General features: G+C 37.6%; 1 protein-coding gene across 2 annotated transcripts in view; it reads right to left on the bottom strand.

The window, feature by feature from the left end:
• The window catches only part of SPTLC2 (serine palmitoyltransferase long chain base subunit 2), an 83,909-nt gene that overhangs the window by 35,575 nt on the left and 22,754 nt on the right, over positions 1–25,580 (bottom strand). For both annotated transcript variants that reach the window (XR_456214.4, XM_007431338.4), the window contains exons 3-8: positions 17,943–18,097; positions 13,161–13,309; positions 12,861–12,985; positions 12,271–12,364; positions 5,800–5,905; positions 4,504–4,723 (exon numbers count right to left, since the gene is read on the bottom strand). Coding sequence is in view for 1 of the 2 variants with exons in the window: in XM_007431338.4 (XP_007431400.1) it covers positions 4,504–4,723; positions 5,800–5,905; positions 12,271–12,364; positions 12,861–12,985; positions 13,161–13,309; positions 17,943–18,097 (849 nt within the window). In the remaining variant the exon portion in view is untranslated. The remainder of the gene's footprint in view (positions 1–4,503; positions 4,724–5,799; positions 5,906–12,270; positions 12,365–12,860; positions 12,986–13,160; positions 13,310–17,942; positions 18,098–25,580) is intronic.

The following is a 25,580-nucleotide window of genomic DNA, read 5'->3' as shown; positions in this document are numbered from 1 at the left end:
ATTGGGACTGGAATTTCCATTGCTAAGTGATACAGTCAAAGCGTGACATCACATGATTGCGTTGCTTAGCAACGGCAATTCTAGCAGTCTTGGTTGCTGTCGTTAAGTGAGGACCATGTGGGCCATTAAGTGAGGATCTCACATGATTGTGACTTCTGACTTCCTGCTGGTTTCCCCATTGACTTTGCTGTGGGAAGCTGGCAGGGAGCACTGGAAATCGTGATCACATGACCATGGGGATGCTGCGATGGCTGGAACTCTGAGGATAGATTTTAAGTACCATTTGGCTTACATTGGCTTCTACTCTCCAGCAAACCCACTGATAATCTGTGATCTCTGCTTCTGTGAAAAGTTCCACAATCAGGGTAGATCAGTTATCTCTATATAATATTTGTATTAAATGTTATATAGATAAAAGCTAGTTAGTAAAGAACTAAAAAAGATATACAAACAAAAAAGAGAAAGAGAAAGAGAGAGAGAGAAAAATAGAGAAAGACATATAAAAGGTGACTTCCCCCTTCCTCCAATCAAGTATAAACATTTACAGTAACTTAAGAAGTTGTCTATTATTACAAAAAAAAAACCCTCTTCTTCCCATTTGTCATCCTTTAATAATAGCCAAATTATAAAAAATTCATCAATCTTACACAGCAAAAGCAGTATGAGTACCAGTAATAAATGTCATATATTTTAACCTTAAACAAATAAATCCATTATGCATTTTAACTATAACTTTCGCTAGTAAGTAAAATTTAAAAGAATTATTCCCAAAGGCATAAAAATACTAACATATATATCTTAGACTAAATCAAAAAGGTCCCCTTTACCTTTAAACTTATAACTTTCTCTAACAAATAGAACATAGAAAGTTTATCCCCATATGAAAAAATCTTTAAATCCTCATCATACAATCCTGGTCATAATAAAAGATTCCAATAGTAACAATCCAGAATCACAACTTATACAATTTGACTCTGATCAAATAAGTCCACTTTGAACTCCTTTTTCTTCTTTTTAAGAAACTTGATCTTCAATCGCTTCTTCAAATAAATCCCACAACATAATCTTGTAATTTTGTCTCTGTTTTCATATAGGTAGTCCTCGCTTAACAACCATTCATTTAATAGTTCAAAAATTATGACAGCCTTGGGAAAAGTGCTTTATGACCTGTACTTGCACTTACAACCATCGCAAACCATCGCATCACCCCCCGTGGTAATGTGATTGCAATTTGCTACCTTTTTTACCAGTCATTAAGCGACTCACCATGGTTGTTAAGCGAATCATGTGGTCATTAAGTGAATTCTGGCAAAAATCCATTGGGGAAGCTGGATTTGCTTAATGACATGATTCACTTAGTGACCATGTGATTTGCTTAACAACCATTGTAAAAATGGTCATAAAATTGGGTCCAGTTACATGGTGAGTCACTTAATGACCGCCCCACTTAACAACCAATTTTCTGTTCCCTATTGTGGTCATTAAGCAAGGACTACCTGTATTTCTCTGCTGTGGATCCAAAATAAAATGGCTCTCAGAGTCACTCTTCTGATTTATAATCTGAATATCCCTTTTAATTGTTAAAACATCATTTAGCATAATTTGTTGGTCTCATGCAGCTTCTTTCTCCATAACTCTTATAGTCAAATATTTTTAAGTTCCTTTTCAAATCCACAACATCTTCTTCCGTGTCTTCCATATCTTTTTTACAGTCTAACACCTTTCTAAAGTCCATTTTAAGATCCCTGTTGGAATCATCTTCAGCCTCTATTTTATCCAATAAAATCTTTTATTCTTCTATAACCTCTGTTAACTCCACTTTAGGAGTATCAAAAAGTTTTAAAAATAAATCCTGAACACATTGTTCCTCAACTGACTTAAATTCTCTATAGTAAGATTACATTCCTCCATTATGTTAATAAGTATCTCCTCCTTTAATTGCTCTCTGGTTCCCTCTAGTTAACCTTCAAAGCCCAGGCTTATCTTTTGTTTCTTTTCAGAGTCAAAACTTTCCCACATTAAGGTTTCTTACAGTTAATTCCAAAATCTTCAGCTGTATTTTTATAGCATTTAAAACAGTTTATAAAAACTATTCTTTCAAATCCATCTGGCCCCTTAACTGTCCACAGTCAAGATTCTAAACTCCCTTTTGCTGTTTCAAAATTTAAAGTATTTTTTCTTTTTAAACTTAGTTAAATCTTCTTTCTTCAAAGATAGAAGGAGATTCTCCCAGTACGTAGCAACTTGCCTTTCAGAAGGTTTTTAATTCCAAATAAACTGTTAATAGGTAGTTTCCTTTATCATTTAAAAGAGGAAGTGTATGTGAACCTAGCATCCTTTTGAAAGGCTCTGAGCTGTGGCTTGGGCTCAATGTTTCCCGCAACTCCCAGAGTGTTCAACCTGCTGGAGATCACTAATTTGTGATCTCATCACAGGGAGCCTCTGTAAGGAGTACTTGTGGGTGATCTAATCATCTTCTTTGTCCAGAGATGCTTCCGAAGAGCTGGATCCTTCATCAGCTCCTCTTAACTGCTAAGGCCCTCAGTTCCACAAAAATGGAGACGTCTTCAACCCGCGATTACTCCCCCAGAAGCTAGGGTCGACCAGTTAGCAAAGCAAACAATGGTAGATTATTCATGTGATGACATGCATCTATCTAGTGAGTCATTATGGGAAAGTTCGGTGAGATGAACCAATTTCAAACTGTCTTAAAGAGATTAAAAAAAAACACAACGAAGTTGATTGGTGTCAGGCTCACCAGCCCACTCTTGCGGAAGATATGGCATGGCTAGATTAGAATCTGTTAAATATTAGAATTAAGGCACTTTAAGCAATTGATTGCCCTCTGTTAACATGAGAGTGAGTCCTCTCTTATACTCACTGCAGTTTAAATCTGGCAATTCTTTCTCACTGCTTAATTGACCTTGCTTTGTACTTCTCAAACTTGCTGCTAAATAGCAGTTGGGTTCCAACAATCAGCATTGTGCTCTGTGAAATTCCAACTTCCATTGTAACTCCCACAATTAGGTTTGTTGCTATGTTATCAGAAGAGATTATAACCATCTGATTTTGAACTTTAAAATTGTATTCAATGTGGCTATGAGTTTGAAGTAACTGATGTACATAGTCTTTCCCAGATAACACCAATATGTTCAAACTTTTAGATGATTGCAGTGGGTCCTCAGCCCTCATGGGATGTATCTGTTGAGGGAGTCTGATATAGAAGAACAGGTATAAATGGGCTGCTAAGCATACTTGGTATGGTCTTTCTATCCCCAAAAGAGAAATTAACGCACATAAAATTGGAAATACAATTAGTCAATGGTGAAATGAGAATGAGAGAAAAGCAAAGTGTAGAGGAGTACATTAATTATTCTCTTACTTAATAAAGCCTTGTTTTCATTGAAATGAGAAACTTCTACTAGGGCTTTATTTCTTTATATCACAGGTTGCTCACACAACTGAATGCTTATCATACAAATATTCCTTTTTTCAGAAAACTAGAACATAATGAGGAAACTTTACTACATTCTAATTCTATATGGTGGGCAAGAGAGTGTATACACTGTCTAATGTAGTATAAACAAGGTCCGGATTTATCTCTCCAGAGTAAATTAAATCAACAACTCATATAAAGAGTACATCAGTATGGAACACTTATCTTTCAAAAGGTGGCCATCTTCCAATATAAATTTTCACCTATGTTTGGCCTTAATTTCACTGTATTTTACTATTATGAAAAGAATATCAATATATATGGTTAGAAAGCCCAGAATATATGTATCTCCACACATCTGAAAGGAGAACATAGTATTAGCATAAACCCAAATATGTATAAAGCTTATTTGTGAGTAGTGCTACAAAGTTTTAGTAGAACTGTATGGTAGTTATTTTAAAAAAAAGACAGATAAATGCTGATATAATTAATCCAATCTTCTTTCGCTAGCAGGAAATGCACAGACATATGTTAATATCATGGTATTAATGAAGGAAATATGTATAGCAACATACATGAGAAAGGCCAGTCAGACATATTAATTATGCAGGAAAGTGAGCAATTCTACTATCATGATATCCTTGTAAGAGGTGACATTTTCACTAAAACAATAATCAAATAAGCCTTGAACAGCAATATTTTATTTTATATTATTTCATTCTTTGAGCAAGACACCTCTAGCACCTAGAACAGACTACTGTCACTAACCTTCTGGCTTTAAAACTTTAAAATGTTGGTAGTAAAATAATACTTGTTTGGGCTATGCATTTTTAATAGGAACACATAAAAACAGTACAAAGCAAAAACAGTATAGTACAAAACCAGCTATCTGGTTCTTTCTTGTGACTTTAAATAAATATGTCCATAGCATTTTGGAAACAAGTCTTTTTATCTGAGAGATTCTAATGGCCAGCTTCCACATTCTGAAATCAGTACATTGCTAATATTACAGTTAGAAGCTTTTTCTTTTCATTACAATCAGCCAAATTCCCAATAACTATTTTTACCTTCTTGCCTCCAACGTATCCTCCAGCAGCTCCAAAGCTCTTGGAGAATGTCCCCATCATAATATCCACATCCTCAGGGTTAAGTCCAAAATATTCAACTACGCCCCGGCCACTGGGACCCAGTGCTCCTATACTATGAGCTTCATCCATGTACAGGTAAGATTTGTATTTTTTCTTAAGAGCAATTACTTCAGGTAGTCGGACTATGGATCCCTCCATGCTGTTATAGAAAAGCACAGATCAAATTGAGAATCTCTTAGTAGTGCCAAAATCAACTTTAAAAATGGTTCACCCAACATTTTGTAATAATGGCAGTAGATACACTTATACACAGTATGCCTTTATGCTTCTATAAGAAAAACTGTCAGAAGATCTTATATGTAGCAATCAGGCATGGAGTCATAGGCCTCAACTAGAAAGGAAAAGGAAGTGGCCAAACTTCAGGGATCAAATTTTGAGCAGGGTTATCTATCTCCAAAAGTTGGGAAGCTATTTTGCAACCATGTATATTAGGTTTATATGTAGACAGGGAAAATACCAAACCTTTTAGTATAACAAGTATTTAGTATTCAAGAATCAGAATGTCAGTTGCTTTACAAATCATGGCAAGGACTTTTAATGTTGCCATTTTTAAAACTATTACTTAACATTTTAAATCCAACAAAAACAGCATATTTCTTTGGTTTGCGGAAAAATATGACTACATTTGTAGTAAAGCTTTGGAAACAGCCTTCTGTTTAAAATACTGACGCACTCTTTCATTTCACCCAGGCTCCCCAAAATGTCCATGTGTCTGTGCGTAAAACAGACTACCATGCCATGCTACACAGCTTAGAGTAGAAACAAGATCACTTTTGCTTGCTACCATACCGGCATTCCACTTACTCCACAGGAAGCTTACTCCTTTTGAATCAAGCTTGCTTAGTATTACCAAAGTTAATCTGGCGGATAGTGAGAAGTAAAAACTATGGCCAAAAAACAAACAAATGGAGACTGGATTTGACTCATAGGGTGGAGATTTTTCCATTTCTGATATGTACGAAAGAAGTGAGATGAACACTAAGTTTCAGTTTTGAAACACCCTATATACATATTTACATTTTAAATTTAGATTTATTAGTATTAGTCCTACTTGGGGCATGTATACTTATTACCGCTACGTTAAAGTAAAGAGAACTGCCAAGATCAAGTAGTGAGAATCCTATATTTTGGCTTTGATTACATTTTGCCTCAAAACGAAAATGAACAACAGCTGAATATGGTGAACACCAATGGAATGGTGCTGTAGGCCTGTACCTGTATATGCCTTCAACAATGATGAGAATTTTTTTCCATGGCCTGTGTGTGCGAGGTTGCCCATATACAATGGCATCTTTGAGCAGCTTCTCCAGGCTCTGCATATCTATACACAAAGAGCACAATTATAAATCTTTGTTACTTCAGAAAGGGACTAAAAGCAGAATCAGAAATAAAAAGCATAATTACAGTATGTATTTAGATCAAGCGATAACTCGGAAAGCCATATTCTTTTATATGGATAAAAGGAACAATGACATGCAAAAATAAAATCATAACTACATTTATGATGTTCATATATGCCCAGATGAAATTAAGCATTTGGCCATTCCATGCTAACTGTACAGGAAACTGAATCAGATATGTGTACAGTAGAGCAGCTTCTAAACTGATCACAAGGGAAAGCCATTAGAAGCATCTAATGTGAGGTAAATTAATGAATACATTGGGAAAGCTAAACGTGTTTCTGATTAGCCAAAAATGGGGTTAGGGAGAATAACTATCTAATGGTACCATGACTTCTTAAATCCCTTTATAAATTAACGAGAATTAAAGATAAGTAATGAGATCTCTATGTCAATATTAAATATTCAGATGGTAAAAATGAAAGGGACTGTGAAGAGTTCAAAAGGATCCATACAAGATGAGTGAGTCAGCAGTAAAATGGGAATTGCAGCTCAACATAAACATAAGGATGATACAGATAGCATCATAATGACTTAGTACTGATTTACTGTGCACAGTAATACTGATTGTCCATTCAAAAAGAGCTATTACCAGGCTAGAAAAGGTCAGTCAAAATCATCTGATAGCTGGAAAATTTCCTCTATGAAGAAAAATCTACAATATCTTTATTTTAGAAAGTATTTAAATGGAGAGGGGAATTAATAGAGATGTACAGAGTTTTGTTGTCCTTAGTAAAGTGAACAGAGAGAATCAGAGACTGCTTTATTTCCCACTACAGTAAAAACTGGGGTGATCTAGTAAAATTGAATGATGGATTAACATTTCACATAGTATTTAAACTGGTCTACATAGTATATAACCTGGACAACAAAAGATGCTATCAACAAGATGTACTAATGACAGCCTACTTAAAAGAGTATGAGATAAATTCATGGAGGCTAAAACTATCAATGGCTATGATGACTATATGACCAAAATCAGGGATAGTATATTTTTCAATATAAGTCATTTTCAATACAAATCAACATAAGCAAGGAAGGGCTACAAGTCTTGCTTGTGGGGCTTCCCATTACCATTTGTTTTGCCCATATGGGAAACAGAATGAAGTAGCAGGCTGCCTCTTACATTTTTTATGCAATCTTCTCAACATAAACAGTCTATCTGTATTGACATATAAAATATGAAAAAGGGTTTCACTTTTTGAAATGAAAGATTTCCATAGAGGTATGGAATCTATGGCCTTTTAGATGTTGCTGACTTATAACTCCCAACACTCCTCATCATTGCAAATATTGGTTGATTTATATACTCCTAACATGCCTCATCGTTGCACATATTGGTCTTGACTACTGGGGACTGTGCTTTAATGAAAAGTGAAAGACCATGAAGTTCCCCTTTGTGCTTCACTAATAACTGCAATCACATACTTAAAGAACATCTGAGTGAGTGAATAAGATACATAAGATCTCCTCTGCATCGTTTCTGATGGTATGATAGTAATAGAATCACAAGAACTTTGATGGTTTTTTCTAAAATAAAGCAACATATATGAATGACCTTTTAGAGGAAGCAGGAAGATAAAAAACAATTTTAAGTAATTAAGAAGGGTAGCAGTACCAAAAAAGCTGGAAAAGATTGACTATATCAAAGAGGCCAAACTGCAAAAGAGAGAGAACAGCTAGTAAGTTACAAATTCTGATTTCCACATTCTTTGGTGCTCTGTTCAGGAAGCTAGTACTGGTACTATGAAAGTAATGTAAATAGTAAGTTGGATCCAGCAAAAGTCAATGGTTTGAAAAGCTGTCCTTCTGTCATAATGCTTTTATCAGATATTTATTTAAAATTTCAATTTCGAGGCCACCTGATTCCACAGTAACTTAGAGATAAAAATTAAAAGAAAGCATCTGCTCTGAAGACTGGAAGGATCTTGTAGAATAACCACATTGGTTCTAGGGGGTTAAAGGATCCTCTGGCAGAGGCACTGGGAAATACAGGGAAGGGGAAATTGGCAAAGATTGCTCTGCCATTAGAAGTGTGCTGAAGTAATCTTCACTTCAGAATGTTTCTGTCAGAATAACAAAAACCTTGGAATGAACTGATTAAAATTCCAGAAATCAGAGGTGAAAAATCCTCTGAACACTATTCAGTACCCAGTAATGTTTTGAAAAACTGATATTATAAGTCCAGAAAAGAAGAGTTGTAGCACTGTAAAACAAAAGGGATATAACTAGGGATACAGAGCGAAGTCAAACTAAAAGACAACAGTACACTGGTATACACCGTAATGTAAGGGGAAGATGTGAAGTGCACAAACTGCTTAACAAGAGCAAGAGACTAGGCAAGCTGTTGAACAGCAGTCAGATATGACTTTAGTGTTGTTAAGCAGAAAGTCAGGGAAGAAAAACAGATTAGATAAAATCCAAGGGCAATTAAGAGAGGTTGAATTTATCTTTTAGAAGATGAAGAAATCAAACTAGATATGGATGGGAAGGGGAAGTGAAATGGTGGCTCATAACTTCAAAATTTGACTTAGCTTGAGAATGATTCAAATGCTTACATTTCTAGTGTGAAGATTGATTATCTAAAATATTTGTTTTTAGAATTTAATGTGCTTATGGGCTTTGTTTCTTTTTGTTTCACACTGTATTATTTGGACACTTACATACTATGACATTTAATTATTATTAAATTTTCTTTGATTTGATATTCTACTCATAATGGTATACTTTAATAAATTACAATGCAATGTTTCCATTTAATAAATGACAATTCTGGGTGTAAACTTACTTTTTATTTATCAAAACTGAGTAGGAAGAGACACAGTAAGGAAGAAACAAAATTGGAAGAAGCCAAGCCTGATTCCTCTGCTTCTTTCTCTCAAACAATTCTTTACAGGTGAGTTGCATAAAATGGAAGATAATATTTCCACATTAATTCAATAAAAATAAGATCTAGAAGGAAAATTAGGTTCTCTTCAGGCTGATATTATTGACAGATTTGACAAGCTAACAAAACTAGAACATCAGAATAAAGAAATTAAAGATCTGCAGGAAGGACATTAGGAATTGCCCTCAGTTCAGTAACTTCAGAAGGTAGAACTAAACAAGTTGGAAGCTAAATCAGAATAAGCTGAAATAGAACTGTACAAAACAAGTTCTGAGGCATACCTGAAGACTATGACAAATGAAAGTTCTGATTATTTTAAATAGCTACTGGACTCACAAAACAGAGTAAAGCTTTTGTTAATAAAATGACGTCAGTAAAAAAGCCCAAGAAGCAAGTTATTTAGTAGCAGAACTTATTACACAGCAAAGGAAAAGTCATGCTTTGGGTAAGAAAGTAATCATGCCAGCATGTAAAATAATAGTGGGAAAAATGGTAGGACCAGATTGATGACATGTCACATGATGCTGAAGAGGTTTTGTGTGATAAACTGAAGAATAGCAGGTTTTCTACCCAAGTTGATGAGTCAACAGATTTCATCAATAAATGTCATGTTATAGCATTTGTAAGATTTGTAAATGATGGTGAAATTCAACAAAACGTTTTCTGCTGCAAAGAACTATATGAAACATTCAACGGCCAAGATATATTTAATGTTTTGTGTTTATATCTGGAAACTAAAAGTCTGTTTTGGAGGAACTGTGTCAGCATCTGTACTGATGGTGCTCCATCAATGGTTGGCTCCATGAGGGGTTTCATTTGTCTTGTAAGAAAAGAAAATCCTGATGTTGTCACCACACATTGCTTTTTTCACAGAGAGGTGTTGGTGTCAAAACTTCTTGGGGATGAAATAAGTTCTGGATGATGCTACAAAAATGGTTAACTTTATTAAACAAAGACCAATTAACTCAAGAATGTTTAAAAAACTGTGTGAAAACCTGGACAAAGAGCACATAAGTCTCCTGTTACACACAGAAATATGGTGGCTCAGCAGAGGAAGAGTTTTCAACAGGGTGTTTGAGCTGAAGGCAGAACTGCAAGAGTATTTTTGAGAAAATAGTATTCCACATTTTGCTGAGTGCTTTGAAGATGGAGAATGGTTGTAGAAACTAGCACACTTAGCAGACATCTTTCATCATGTGAACCAGCTGAACAAGTCTCTGCAAGGGACTGGAGAAAATGTTTTGATTTCAAGTGACAAGATTTTTGGATTTAAAAGAAAACTGAATGTTTGGAAAAAACATGTTGCAAAAGGAAATACTGAAATGTTTCCACTGCTGCTTGGGCTTGAGAGTGAGGAAGGATACCAAAAAGTCTCAAATCTAATTGAAAACCACCTGGAGTATATTGCAGAACAAAACCGATCAGTACTTTCCCTCCCTTTCAACACAAATGTATGACTGGGTGAGGGATCCTTTCTCTGCATCTTCTGCTCAGCCTGAGAACTTCATTTTGAAGGAAGAGGAAGAACTTTGTGAACTGCAGTCTGATTGTACATTCAAGATGAGGTTCACTGATCTGCCCATGGACAAGTTTTGGATTTCTGTGAAAGAAGAGTATCCTGCCATTCATACAAAGGCACTGAACATTTTGCTGCAGTTTTCAACTTCTTACGTGTGTGAGCAAGCTTTTTCTTATTTAACAAGCATCAAAAGCAAGGATGGTTTGTAAGGACAGAAAGTAAAGAGAAGTAGAGTGGATGATCTTGGCATAAACTAAATGTATTTATACTTTTTAATTCCTTTTCTGCATTTTGCATAAGACTGCTTAACCTGAAACAGAATAGTTAATGTGTATGTGCACAGTTATGTAACTAAAGAACAATAGAAAAGGCAAAGATTTAGACAGACCATTTTTACAATTTGTTTAGAACAGGCAATTCTCATTTTACTGTAATAGTTTTAAAGCACACTCCAAAACTCTAGGTTACATTATTCACAAAGTAGTCTACTGGGCCCCATCTGTCTGTCAATCAGCACTGTAACTCTTCAAAAACTTAACAGAATGGGACCAATTTTGGTCTGGGGCAGGGTGAGAAGCTGACCAAAGAAAGATTGAGATTGAAAATAAATTGGATTACTCCAGCCATACAACTCTATGGGAGAAACCATCAGGCATAACTTCAGAATGTTGCTGATTCCTGCATTCTAAACACCCCTCCTTTCTGGTCATGTAACCTACAGCAAAACTATTAAGAGTTTAGAAAGATTTCCAGAAGCTCTGCTCTGTTGTTTCTCCTACTTGTTTTCATCCCGCCACCAGCAGCATCAATTTCTTTAATTGATCTCTAATTTCAAGTGGCTTCCTAGAATACCACTAGGGAGAATTCAGGGAAGTACTTTTCAAGATATGACTGTTGCAGCAACTTTAAATGCAGGAACACACTATGATCCATTTGTTTTTCCTTCTTGGCTATCCATAGTATTCTCAAGAGTTTTCTCTAATGCTACAGTTCAAAAGGGACAATACTATTTTTATCCTGCTTCTTCAAAGTCCAGCTTTCACTTCCATAGAGCGTTATGGGAAAACCACTGCCTGCACAATTCTGATCTTACCTCCAGCTTAAGTACAAATGGAAGTTGTGGCACCTAGCTTTGGTCAGTATGCTATTACTTGGGCCAAGATGGCCTGGCAATAATAGCTCTTCTCCTTGATACTACTTGGACTACTGTAACACACATGAGATTGCCTTTGGAGGTCACTCAATATAAAATTCAGCAGCTATTGAGGGGTCAACCCTTTCAGGGTAACCCCTATTTTGAAGCTGCTGCATCAGTTACCAGTACACTTCTGGGCCTGATTCAAAGTGCTAATCATTACCTTTAAAACCTTTATAGTGCAGTGCTGCAATATATCAAATAATGCTCTTCTAGAATTGATTATGCCTGGTCTGGCCATCAAGAGAAACCTGCTGCAGGTGCCCACTCCTTGTAAGACACACAAGACAGAGAGCAGTTGATAAGATTTCTCTGTGGTGCCCCCCATTTTATACTATATCCTCCCCAAAAAGGTAGGGAAGGCACTGATTCTGCTAGCATTTTGTAAAGAAGCCAAAGCAGCTCTATTTCAGCATGCAGTCAGCCCTCAAAATTACATCAAAGTAAAAAAAAATTAAATTAAAATTAGTTTCGTTTTATGGACAACTATGATGCTTAGGTTTTGGATGATTTTATTTTAATTATTTACTGATTTATTGCTGCTTTTCATTTTGCAATATACAGCTCAGATTCAATTAAGATTGGGGCAGGTTATAAACATTGTAAAATAAATAAAACTTCCAATCCTTTAAGAGTGACAGAGCATACATTTGAATAATAACTCAATCTGCTGCCAAATACTCACTATTGTGTTTAAAGATTCGAATTGTTGCTCCTGAAAGTCTTGCCCCTAGGACCAGAGATGCATGATTCAACTCATCACTCAATATTAGACAACCCTGAACATAAGGAGACAACGCAAAATAAATAATTCAGAAAGATACAACTACTTTCTGAAAGCTTGGTGGTCTGGACTTTAAAACTGTCTTCAGATACTTTATTTTACAGAATGTTTATCTGATTAACAACAAATATTAGGTAACAATCATTTATTTAAGTCAAGATGAATAATTTTTTAAATTATTTAAAATTCACTGATATCTTCCTATCTCATTGCAGTCTGAAATATCAAAAAGCTTCCTCTTTAAAATCATGGTGGCATAAGTTCTCCCATAGTAATTTGTTTTTTCCTGTAAGAAACTGTAAAATACAACTGCATTAAATACTGGAGCTTTCATTCCTCTCTCTCACCAAACATATTTTTAAATATTCATTCATTTATTATTGTGATCTATATATCAGTTAATAAGGCTTTAAGCAACTTATACTATGAGACGTTATTACTAGAGACTTGCAAAGACAGGATCAGGATAGTCCCTTCTCCTGAAGCCATACCTTGCCAACCAAAGCAGGAATATTCATTGAGTTTGTGGCAAATCCCATTCCATATGCCAAAACAGATTCCACGCCAAGGAATCTGGCTACTAAACTTTCTAGTTCCTCATGTTTATCCAGGTTTCCTGTATATATGATAAAAACTAAGTTCACATTAGGTAAAATACCACTGTATATGCAAATGGTTTCTTTTATGGTAAGAACAGAAAATATTGGAATTATTAGAAGCTGAATTAAGAAAGAACACACAGCAATACATTTTGTGAAGTCTGGGTGAAGAAGCTCCTTGTCTGAACTTACCCATCTCTTGCCTAGTACTGCAAACCCCACATCCATATTGTGAGAGAACCTCAGCCACTGCCTTTTTGCAAGCATCAGTGTTTTCTGCAAATCCAAGATAGTTGTAGGATCCCATATTAATTACATCCTTTATTATATTTCCTGTATACCTGCATTTTAATTAAAAACACAATATGTTTATATAGAGAGCACCAACAGTATCAAGTTCATTAACTATCAATAACTGCTGCAATCTAGGCAATGCATTTAGAAAATAAAGTACTTAGGGACATACTGTACAGAGCTTTCAGTTCTCTAGCAGCTTACTGAAAGCAGTGACTCCATGCTACGCTGAAAACTGCTTTTGAAAACAAAGAGCTTCAAAGTTATGCCGTAATATGATGTGGAAAGAAAGCTATTGAGATTACTGATGAAAGCTAACTAGTTAAAATGTACTAGTATCTTTTGTCCAAAAGGTTAAAGGGCCAGGTTGAAATAGCTAAGACAAACTATACAAATTCTGCTCTGTTTCACAATTTGATAGCTTTTAAAACATTTATAATGTAAGTGGCTTTAGCACTAGTACAGTTTATTACAGTCTTAGACCAGTATAATGTAAGTGGCTTTAAGCAAATAAAATGAGTAAATGCCAGTGTGCTGATTGAACAATGAAAACTCTCTTAAGAATTAAAGCAGAACTTTGAAGCCATTTTAAAACAGTTTGATATCTCTTTGTACTAATTTCAAGATATCCCTGTCCACAAAGAACTTGACTTATCAAATATTTGTCACTTCCTCATGCAGGATATCCTCTACAAATTCAAAAGAAGTGCATCTGAAAGCCAGTATACTGCTGTAATAAGTAAAGGACAATGCTAAAAGTATATTAACACACTAGCATGTTGAAGCACAGTCTAAAAGCATGTTAACTGTAATACTGAATCATGAGACAATTGGACAATATTTCTGATCAATTAGATTGATCCCAAGTGCAAAGTCCTCTTCTTACATACCACACCCAGAACCTTTTATTTAAACATAGGCTAATCAGAAAAACATGACATGCCATTCCACCTAGAAATCATTTTCAACTCCAAACAGAAATCTGAGATCTTTCAATTGTTAAAAATAAAGTATTAATTCCTATTTTATTTGTCCTTCCAAAGATCATATAGTACAATAAATCACCACAAGGGTGATTTTCACCTACAGTCATGTGAAAAAGAAAGTATACTCTCTTTGAGTTCTATGGTTTTACATTTCAGGACATAATAAAAATTATCTGGTCCTTAGCAGTTCTCAAAAGTAGGTAGGTAAATACAATGAACAACAACACATGACATATTATACCATGTCATCATTTCTTTTACAAAAAGAAAGCCAAAATGGAGAAGCCATGCGTGAAAAACTAGGTACGCCTTATAATTCAATAGCTTGGTGAACCACCTTTAGCAGCAATAACTTGAAGAAATCGTTTTCTGTATGATTTTATCAGTCTCTCCCATCGTTGTGGAGGAATTCTGGCCCACTCATCTTTACCACATTGCTTCAGTTTATTGAGGTTTGTGGGCATTTGTTTATGCACAGCTCTCTTGAGGTCCCACCACAGCATTTCAATCGGATTGAGGTCTGGACTTTGCCTGGGCCATTGCAACACTTTGATTCTTTTCTTTTTCAGCTATTCTGTTGTAGATTTGCTGGTGTGCTTGGGATCACTGTCCTGTTGCATGACCCAATGTTGGCCAAGCTTGGCTGTTGGACAGATAGCTAGAATACTTTGGTATACAGAGGAGTTCATGGTCGACTCAATGACTGCAAGGTGCCCAGGTCCTGTGGCTGCAAAACAAGCCCAAATCATCACCCCTCCACCACCGTGCTTGATGGTTGGTATGAGATGCTTGTGCTGATATGCTGTGTTTGGTTTTTGCCAAATGTGGCCCTGTGCATTATGGCCAAACATCTCCACTTTGGTCTTGTCTGTCCAAAGGACTGTGTTCCAGAAGTCTTGTGATTGGTTCAGATGCAACTTTGCAAACCTAAGCCGTGCCGCCATTTTCTTTTTAGAGAGAAGAGGCTTTCTCCTGGCAACCCTTCCAAACAAACCATACTTGTTCAGTCTTTTTCTAACTGTACTGTCATGAACGTTACCATTTAACATGCTAACTGAGGCCTGTAGAGTCTGAGATGTAACTCTTAGATTTTTTGCAATTTCTCTGAGCATTACACAGTCTGATCTTGGGGTGAATTTGCTGGGACATCCACTCCTGGGAAGAAGGCAACTGTCTTGAATCTTTTCCACTTGTGAATAATCTTCCTCACTGTAGAATGATGGACTTTAAATTGTTTGGAAATGGCCTTATAACCCTTCCCAGATTGATGGGCAGCAACAATTGCTTCTCTAAGATCGTTGCTGATGTCTTTACTCCTTGGCAATGTGTTAACACACACACCTCAATACTCAAGACCAGCAAACTCTAAAAACTTCAGCTTTTATAGAGGTAGTCACACTTGCTGATGATCAGTTGATCAAGGGCATTTGATTAGCAGCACCTGGCTGCTACTTAGCCTCTTCATACCTATGAAGCAGTAAGGGTGTACTTAGTTTTTCACACATAGCTTCTCCATTTTGGCTTTCTTTTTGTAAAATAAATGACGATGTGGTGTAATATGTCATGTGTTGTTGTTCATCTGAGGTTGTATTTACCTACTTTTGAGAACTGCTAAGGACCAGATGATTTTTATTATGTCCTGATATGTAAAACCATAGAACTCAAAGAGGGTATACTTTCTTTTTCACATGACTGTATTAGAAAGGTGATGGATTTTCTCAGGTTCCAGATTACTCTGGAGGGATTTGCCTGACAATTTGGCAAGGAGTTCCAGCTCATGCCTAGTTGATCTCTGGAATACAGAGACTGTCAGGCCACTGGATGAGACTGCTCTAGCAAAATATCTGTCCAGAGGCCAATTCCAGGCAGCTACTTGGCTTACTAAGGAGCTGTGGGGGATGAAGTGACTGAAAAGATGCCTGAAGTGATGTACTGTAAAATCAAAAGTGGACACGACTGAGCACTGATTTAAGCTCATGCTTGAGCATATTGAATGCCACTAAAAGCAATGAAGCATGAATTCCTTCTGTGGTTATTACATGCATTCTTACCCTGCAGTTTTGTTCAGAGTGACTCAGACTTCCTTTTAAGGAAGGATGGATAGGGCAAGAAAGATGGATTTGTGGCACTGGCTGCTCTAGATGACCTTCACTAGGATGGGGCAAGTGCACCTTTGTTGGACCACAAGATCCCTTGGTGACATTCAATACTTTCAAACATGGTATCCTTCTGGATAGCTTGCAAGGGTTTGGAGTGAGATGCACCGTTTTGCAATGGTTCTACTCCTACCTGAGTAGGCAGTTCCAGTTAGTGATTGGGGGGGATGAATGATCAAACCCTTGGCTACTCCAGTCTGAGGTGACACAGAGCTTGGTCCTTGCCTCCATGTTATTTAACATCTATATGAATCCAATAGCAGAAGTTATCTGTCAATATAGGGTGAGATGTCATCAACATGCTGATTATACTCAGCTGTATGCTGATAACCAGGCTGAACTGAAAATGCTGTAAATTTTTTGAATCAGTTACTGGAGGCTGTGAGGGATTAGATGGGGGAAACTAGTGCAGACTAAACCCTAAAAAAGATGGAGTTGATGTATGTCTGTAAACATCAGGATTATCTGGTAATAATGTATTAGAAGTTGCTCTTGACAGGGGTGTGATCCTCTTAAAGTAGCTGGTCTGTGATTTGGGGATCTTTCTGGACCTATGGCTTCTGCTGGAGCAGGAGGTGGAAGTTGCGGTAATGGTGGGAGAACTTTGCTCAACTTGGGCTAATGTGCCATTTGTGGTCCTACCTGGACCAGGATACTCTTGTGACAGTAACTGCCAATCTTCTTAACAGTAACCAAGAAAACTAGATTCTCAAATTCCCGTTAGCCAGGCTTATTTTAAGGAAAAGTTATGGGATCTTGGAAACTGGATATGTGTGTACGTTAGCCCACCTTTTATTAGCAAGTTTGTTAAGGCAGGTCTGCCTAAGTAATTTTGATCCTCTTCTTTTGATTTAAAGGGGTGCTGGCTTGCCATTTAGGAGACATGAACAGAATGGTCATCTATTCTTGTTCTATAATGTTTTACAAACAGCCATTCTCATTCCCAGAGTAAGGAAACTCCATTAACAGTAACTCACATCCTGATTATTTTGTGACTGGGCTACTGCAATGTGCTCTACACAGGACCGTTTTGAAGGTAACTCAGAAAGCTGCATCTAGTGCAAAATGCAGTGTTCAGACTGCTTGCCAAGAAAACTAATCAATGAAGAACTACACATCTTAAAGTCAGGTTTCCAAGCCAATTCAAAATGTTGGTTACCACTCATAAAACATGGCACCAGATAAATCAGGGACCACTTTACCAAGCATGATTCTCTCCACTTGTCCAAACACTGAAAAAGCACCGCTAAAGATCCCTCCCCATGTGAAGGAAGCTTAGAAAGGAGGTAGGCCTTCTCAGTCAGTGAGAGTCCCCATATTGTGGAATATGCTGCCCTACAAGGTATGACTGGACCTACCATCCTCATGTTTAGGAAGTCCTAGGAAGCATAAGAAAGGGTAAATTATATCACCAAATTCAGCAACAAGTTCTAAAGCTGTACTGAGGATACAGCCTACCTTTAAAACTAACTGTTCAATATTTACTGAAGTCCTCTGAAGATTAGCTATGTATGAACTTTTAAAAGCTTTTTACTCACTTGAATGTCCAATTATAATCATGAGAAACTCGTTCCAACATATCCACTTTTGCTCCTGGTACACTGCAGATTGGTCTGTTCCAACTATCTCTAATGCGCATGTAAAGATTCCTTGTATAGAAGTTCTCAAAATCTTGGTACAAAGGAACAAAATCCTGAAAACATGAGAAGTACATTAATACAAATGGAAAGTCAGCTTTGCAATTTATTTGGAAACCATACAGATGATTTATTCACCAGTTCCTCATTCTCTATGCTAACAGTTGAACTTGTACCAATCAGGCCCCAGGGAATGTGAGACTCTTGTTTTGAGAAGCCTCAAGTATTATTTATAGGCTTTTTATAACAGCTAGTTAAATAAGTAGGAAGAGATGACCCACTCATTTCTGCTTCCTTTGGCTTGCACATTATACTGAAACAGAATGTTGGCATTCCAGCATTCATTTTCTGAATATTTTATTACTTGGAAAATACAAACGATGAATTTCATGAAACTGGATATACGTGATCTGCTGGGTTACCTCCAGGAGCACACCAAATTTGTGAAGCCTGGTTCAAATGTGTGCAAAACACAACATTTGAAATACTATTTGACACTCCTACAGCTGAAATCCAATTTAGTGGGGAAAACATAATTCACTTTCACTTCTGTTCATTTTAACTTGTATAAAAAATTCAAGACAAAATTTAAAAAAAACAACCTTCCTTAAATGCTTACTCAAATGCTTTTGAATGCTTAGATTCCTGGATCTCTATACATGTGTGCATTTCCTCCACATATAATAGCACTTCTTTTGTCTAGACTATTCTTTTTAATTATTCTATTCCCTTCATCCCACCAAGTTTCAGTAATGTTAATAAATCATATTCTCATTCCTGCATTAAGACTTGTAGTATTTTCTGTTTGCTCCCCATCTTCTGTGCATTATACAGAGACTGAAATCCTTCAGTTATGTACATTGACCTACCTATTCCTTCCTGTATCTATGTATTCATTATTGAGTGCCTCCATTTCATACACACTCATCCCAGTTTTGTTCTCGGTACTTGGCATTACATTGTTTTCTGGGATCTCTTCTCCCTTACCCACAGGATTCAGTTTAAGGTCCTCTGGGTCAAGATTAGAAGGCAAGTTTGAAACACATTCTTCTCAGTTCTTATGAACTGCAACCTATTTCTTGTCAGGAGTATCTGTGTAGCCAGTACTTCAGTATTCTTGTCTCTCTTCCTGGGCCATGCCCTTTGACAAGAAATGAAAAAACACCAATTGGGTCCCTCATTCTTCCACCTTCCTGTCAAGCACTACATAGTCTCTTGCAGTGTCTTCAAGACTATGCCTGGCTATGTCATTTGTTTCCATATGGGTAGGTAAAATGGGATATTTATCAGCAGCCTTAAAAAGTCTTGGGAATCTTTCAGTCAAATTCCAAATATATTCCCCCAAGAAGACAGCATATTTCTCTTGTTAGGCTATCTGGCCAACAGACTGCTGCTTCAGTCCTTCTTATTAGGAAGTCTCTGATCACCACCATCCATTGCTTTGTTTGCAAAGCAGAGATAAGAATCTTTCCCTTTGTACAGCCAGTCCCTGAGGCTTCTGACAGGTGCTTTTCAATCACTACTAATAGAGGCCCTGAAATCTATTTTGAACCTCAAAAGTATAAGAGCTTTTTGAGAGTCCTAGGCCTTTGTATCATATTCCTCCATCTCCTCTGCTTCATTTCATTCTATCTTCTGGGAAGCTTCTCGTGTACTACTTGTTTGATTCAAGAGACCCACTTTGGTGTAGTGGTTATGGTGTTGGCCCAGAATCCAGGAGACTGTGAGTTCTAGGCCTCCTTTAGGTCTGAAAGTCGCTCTCTTTCAGTCCAATCCACTGCACAGGATTGTTATTGTGGGAAAAATAGGAGGCAGAAGTATTAGATATGCTCATCACTTTGAGTTGACCAAATTAAAAAAAAAGATGGGAAATAATAACAACAATAACAACCCTCAGTGAGGCACTACCTTGACACAGCTGTGTGGCTTGCATGCTTTGAGGAGCTATGCTAGAGGTTCAAGCATACTAGACAGGTCTCATCAGAGGAGCCAGACAAAGAGTGTCTCTCCCATAAACAATATGGTGAGATGTAATTTACAGAAACCTATACCAGATTGGTCATCCCCCAGGTCGACAAGGACTGTGCTACGTGTTCTAGTTCCTGGACATCTGGTGTCAAGTGGACTACAGGACTCAGGACTTCGGCTGAGCAACCAGGGCCAGCAGCTGCAGGACTACTGGAAGAAAAGTTGTTTACCCATCACAAATATACAAAGACTGAAAACTAAGAAATAACGACCTGCTATTACAAATCAAGTCCAACAAGAAGAGGATATCTGAAAAGAATGCACCAGTTCTAGAAAGAACAACATCCAGAATCAGAAATAACAGAACAGAGACTAGCAGATCAACACTGATTTATAATACAGAATAAAGTATTCACAGAAGTAGAATTGGAAGAACTGCAAAGGTCTACTCAGGGTAAAGAATTTGAAGCCTTGCCAGAAGTAGCTCAGATAGTAGAGGCAAAAGAGAGGGAGTTGGCAGTAGAGGAAGACAGCATCTCTACTGAACCATTTTTATTCCCAAACCAGGCACACTCTCCTTTGTCTTCTCTTCAGAAAGAACAAAGTTCTCTAACTGAAAAACAAGAGGAACTGAAACAAAGAATAAATGAGCATCTAAAACAGCACAAAAACAACAGAATAAGATTGTCTGCATTGAAGCTTGTTACAAAAAACAGCTAGCATAAGTATTAAAAAATGTCAATACTGTAATATCAAATATAAGCACCAGCGCATTGCCAGAAACAAACCAACTGATGTACAGCACACCTGCAGTTATAACTGAAGACCTTGAGTGCAAAATCAACAAACAAGAAAAAAGGCCAAACAGTGCATCATGGAAGCCAAAATGGAAGAACAGGTTGGAAAATAAGATCAGCATGCTAAGATCAGATGATAAGCAAGCTAGAACAGATGAAAGAAAAGAGGCTGAAGAACATGAAGACCAAAGACTGCCTGATCAGGAAATATCACCTAGAAGCAAGGGAGATCAAGCAAACATTGGAAATAATAAAGCAGCAAATAACAGCCATTGCACGCTACAGGCAGAATCTTCAATTTCAGTTGAATCAGAAATGTTTCTACCAATCCATCAATGGAGAGACTGCAATGAACCAGTCAACACCTGACAAAGAAGAAACAGTGCAGTTCTGGGCACAGCTATGGGACAACCCAGAGAAAATCAACAAGAATGCAACTTGGATAAGGGAGGTGGATAAGAAAAAAAGAAGCTGAAATGAAAGAACTTGTAATAAAAGCGGAAATGGTGGAGAGAAGGGCAAGGAGGGTCAAGAATTGGTCAACTCCAGGTGAAAATGAACTGCATGGTTTTTGGTAGAAACAACTGACTGGTTTGCACCCAATCACAGCCAAGCAGTTTAACAACATACTGCAAGGAGGTGAAATTGAAGATTGGTTAACATCTGGCAAAATCTACCTGATAATGAAAGATCCAACAAAAAGGGGAGCACCATGCAACTACAGGCCAATTACCTGCCTACCAACAACTTTCAAATTGCTAACTTGTGTTATAGCTGATGCAGTCCAACACCATCTGGTTGAAAATAAGTTCATTCCATTTGAGCAGAAAGGAAACTGTCCAAACAGCAGAGAGAGAGAGGGAAAAAAAAAATCAGCTCCTAATTGATGAGATGATTTTGGAAAACTGCAAGAGAAGGAGCACCAACTTGAATGTAGCTTGGATTGATTACAAGAAGGCATTCGACTCCCTGCCACATGACTGGATAACCAAGTGCCTAGAAACAACAGGAGTCTGTAGAAACATCAGAAGCTTTGTGCAAAGATCAATGGGACAATGGAAGACATAGTTGCTGGTCAATAGTGATAGACTGGGATAGGTTAATGTCAAGAGAGGAATCTTTCAAAAAGACTCACTATCACCACTGCTGTTTGTCATAGCATTGATTCTTCTGTCAACAATACTAAACAAGTCAGGCCGTGGTTATCAAACATCAAAAACATCTGCCAGATTGTCCTACCTCCTTTGCATGGACAATCTGAAGCTGTATGGAAAAACACCATCTGAAATAGAATCGCTGCTTAATGCTGTCCAAATATACAGCCAAGATATTGCAGTGGAGTTTGGGCTGGACAAATGTACCACCCTTACCATCAACAGGGGAAAAATAGTGAAAACTGAAGAAATCAAGATGCCCTATGGAAATAACATCAAGAGTCTGGATGAAGAAGATCACTACAAATACCTGGGTATCCTTCAAGCTGACAACATCAAGCACACTGAAGTCAAGAAGAAGGTTAGTAGTGAATACATCATGAGAGTGAAGAAGATCTTAAAGTCCAAACTCAGTAGAAGAATACCATCAAGGTGATTAACACCTGGGCAATTCCTGTCATTAGGTACACAACTGGAATAGTGGACTGAAGTTGAACTAGAAGCTCTGGATAGGAAGACCAGAAAAATAATGATAATGAATCATGCCCTTCTTCCATGCAGTGATGTTGACAGACTCTACTTATCAAGGAGCATAGGTGGGCATGGAATGTTGCAAGTACAGTAGTGTCAGCCTTCCCAGACAGGAAACATGACCAGATGAGCTAATCCTACTTTATTTAAGGCTACATTAACAGAACCTTGCAAGTCTGAAAGTAGAAACCTGCTGTCTCTTTTACAGCTTGATAAGTTAGGGAGGTTCCTTTCTGAGTTTCTTTCTCTTCCCGTTATCCAGCTGTGGGCTATACCCTCTCTTATCTGATTGTTCCCTAGGCAGCATCTCTTCCGCCATCTCCCAAGGTCATTCCCACATACCATTACAACCAGACAGCTAAAGAATAAAAAAGGGCATTGGAAGAATATCTGAAGGATAGCGAAAAAGATGCACTGAAGCTAGTACTTACTGAATACTGAGGAGACCAAAGTAGCCTACAAGAAAGACCAAATGAAGAATAGAAAAGAGATATGGCAAGGCAAAGTATTACATGGCCAGTACACAAAAAAACTAGCAGGCAAAGCAGATAACAAAATCTGGCAATGGCTAAGAGCAGGAAAATTGAAGAAAGAGACAGAGGGGCTAATTCTGGCTGCACAAGACCAAGCCTTAAGAACAAATGCATACAAAGACAGAATTGAGAAGACAGCAACCAACCGCAAATGCCGCCTCTGCAAAGAAGCTGAAGAAACAGTGGACCACCTAGTTAGCTGCTGCAAGAAGATTGTACAGACTACAAACAACGGCATGACAAAATAGCAACAATGGTGCATTGGAATATCTGCAATGGTATTTGCCTGCAAGCAAGAACTTGTGGGACCACAAAATAGACAAAGTAACAGAAAATGAAGAAGCCAAAGTGCTCTGTGATTTTTTCAAACAGACAAGCACTTGCCAAACAACACCTTAACAACTGTTGATAAGAAAGACAAAAAGGACTGGATAGTGGACATTTCAATACCAGGAGACAGCAGAATAGAAGAGAAAGAACTGGAGAAAATCACAAAATACAAAGATCTTCAAATAGAAGTAGAATAATTGGGCAAAAGAAAGCGAAGATAGTACCAGTAGTAACAGGTGCCTTGGGTGCAATTCCAAAATATCTGGAGCACCACTTGAACGCCATCGGCATTGACAAAATCACCATCAGTCAATTGCAAAAGGCAGCTTTACTTGGAACAGTTTACATCCTGCAACAATACCTTTAACACCCTCAAATAACAACATTTGCTTATCCCAGGTCCTTGGGAAGGACTTGACAGGTGGATAAAAATACCAAATCCAGTCTAAACATCTGGCTGACTGTGTGACTAATAATAATAATACCCTGTCTTCCCTGATAAGCTGGGGGAGTGGAAAGTTTTGCCTCTAACTTCTTCATCTTCTTATTCCAAGCTAAAGAGTCCTAAAATTTCTAATATTTTCTCAGAGTGAATGTATTTGAGCTCCCTGATTATTTTGGATGTCCTCTTTTAAATATTTTCCCCTAGTTCTACTAAATCTTTTTTCAAATGTAAAACTATACACAGAATTCCAAATGCAGATATACCACAGACATGTGGGGACATTACAATGCTGGCAATTTTATTTTTAATCCCTTTTCTAAATCACCGAATCTGTATCTTCCACATTTTGTATTGGATCCGAGGTGAGTCAACATCTTCACTGAGCTATTTACTATAACCCCAAGGTTTGACATATTATACAGTCAGGTTTTTTTTTTGGTCTAAATGCACATTTCTGTATTTACTTAAATTGAACTGGATATATATAATTTGACTGACCATTCACCCAGTTTAAAGTGATCTTTGTGGTGTACTTCACAATCATGTTTGGATTTTACCACCCTGAATAAGTATGGTATCAAATGAGGTCAGTTTATGGTTTAACCCTATTCTTATCATCAAGTTAAAAGTGCAGAAAATTGGTTTCTTTGCAAATATATCCTGTTCTCTTTCTTCGGGGGAAAATAAAAGTTATTTGCTTGCAACTGAGTGTTTTACTCTTTCTGATCTCAAAATCTGAACTTTACAGCTTTTTACCTATCAAACTTTGCCTTTGCAATTGTCAGCTCTTTGAGGCAGTCCAGGTCAGGGAACAGATTCCACAAGTTTTACTGGAACTATACTTTATTGATACAGACAGTCCCTTACTTACGAACAGGTTATGTTCCAAGAGCCTGTTTGTAAGTCCGTTTTGTTCGCAAGTCCAACAAGCATAAAAAACATGCGCAGTTGGTGCCTTACATAAGCGGCAGTGTTGACATAGGCGCTTGCGGCGATGGCATAGGTGCTTGCCGAGATGGCATGGGTTTGTCCTCTGTAGCTGAAACAACACTTTTTTCCACCTTCCTGAAGCAGTCCAGTGAACTTTGGGTGGTGGTCTTCCTCTTCTCATAAATGACGCTGTAGCACTGGATTGCATCATGGAAAGCTGCAGACACCTTGGTGAAGCACTTCATGTTAGGATTCTGCACCTCAAAAAATGATAGCACTTTCTCAATTAAGCTGAACCCCTCCGCCATCAGCTTGGTCTGGAACTGCTGTGGTGGTTCAATCTCTTCCTCTTGTTTTCACTGCTCCTCCAACTTCATGAGGTCTTCATTGGAGAGGTCCTCCGTCTGTGCAGCTACTAGCTCATGAAAGTCCCTCTTCCTCAGGTTGAGCTGAAGCTCCTTGCTGAGAGCAACCAAGTTGCTGATAACAGTCTGTGACTCCCTTTCTGCCACCTCAAGCCTATGAGAGTCATGAACGAACTGAGGGCACAGACGTTTCCACACCCTGTTCATGTTCGCAGGAGTAACCTCATCCCAGGCTGCATCAATGTTCTTGGTAGCTTTGTAGATGTTGTTGGACTTCCAAAACTGGAGCAAGGTCATATGGGAGTCTGCTTTGGTTGCCTGGACTGCCTGCCTAAACATGCGCCAAAGATAGTATTTTTTGAAGGTTGCTATCACTCCCTGGTCCATCGGCTACAGGAGGGAGATGGTGTTGGGAGGCAGATACACGACCTTCACATTTGGATGGAAATTGTCCAGGTAAGGTGGATGACCCGGGGCATTATCCAA

The sequence above is a fragment of the Python bivittatus genome, unplaced genomic scaffold (genome assembly GCF_059951505.1).
Source record: "Python bivittatus isolate LINGU-HERP-01145 unplaced genomic scaffold, Pbiv_v1 ctg000480_np1212, whole genome shotgun sequence".
In the NCBI taxonomy this organism is placed as follows: domain Eukaryota; kingdom Metazoa; phylum Chordata; class Lepidosauria; order Squamata; family Pythonidae; genus Python; species Python bivittatus.
Note: the sequence above shows the minus strand (reverse complement) of the source record. Positions and strands in the feature narration are given on the sequence as shown.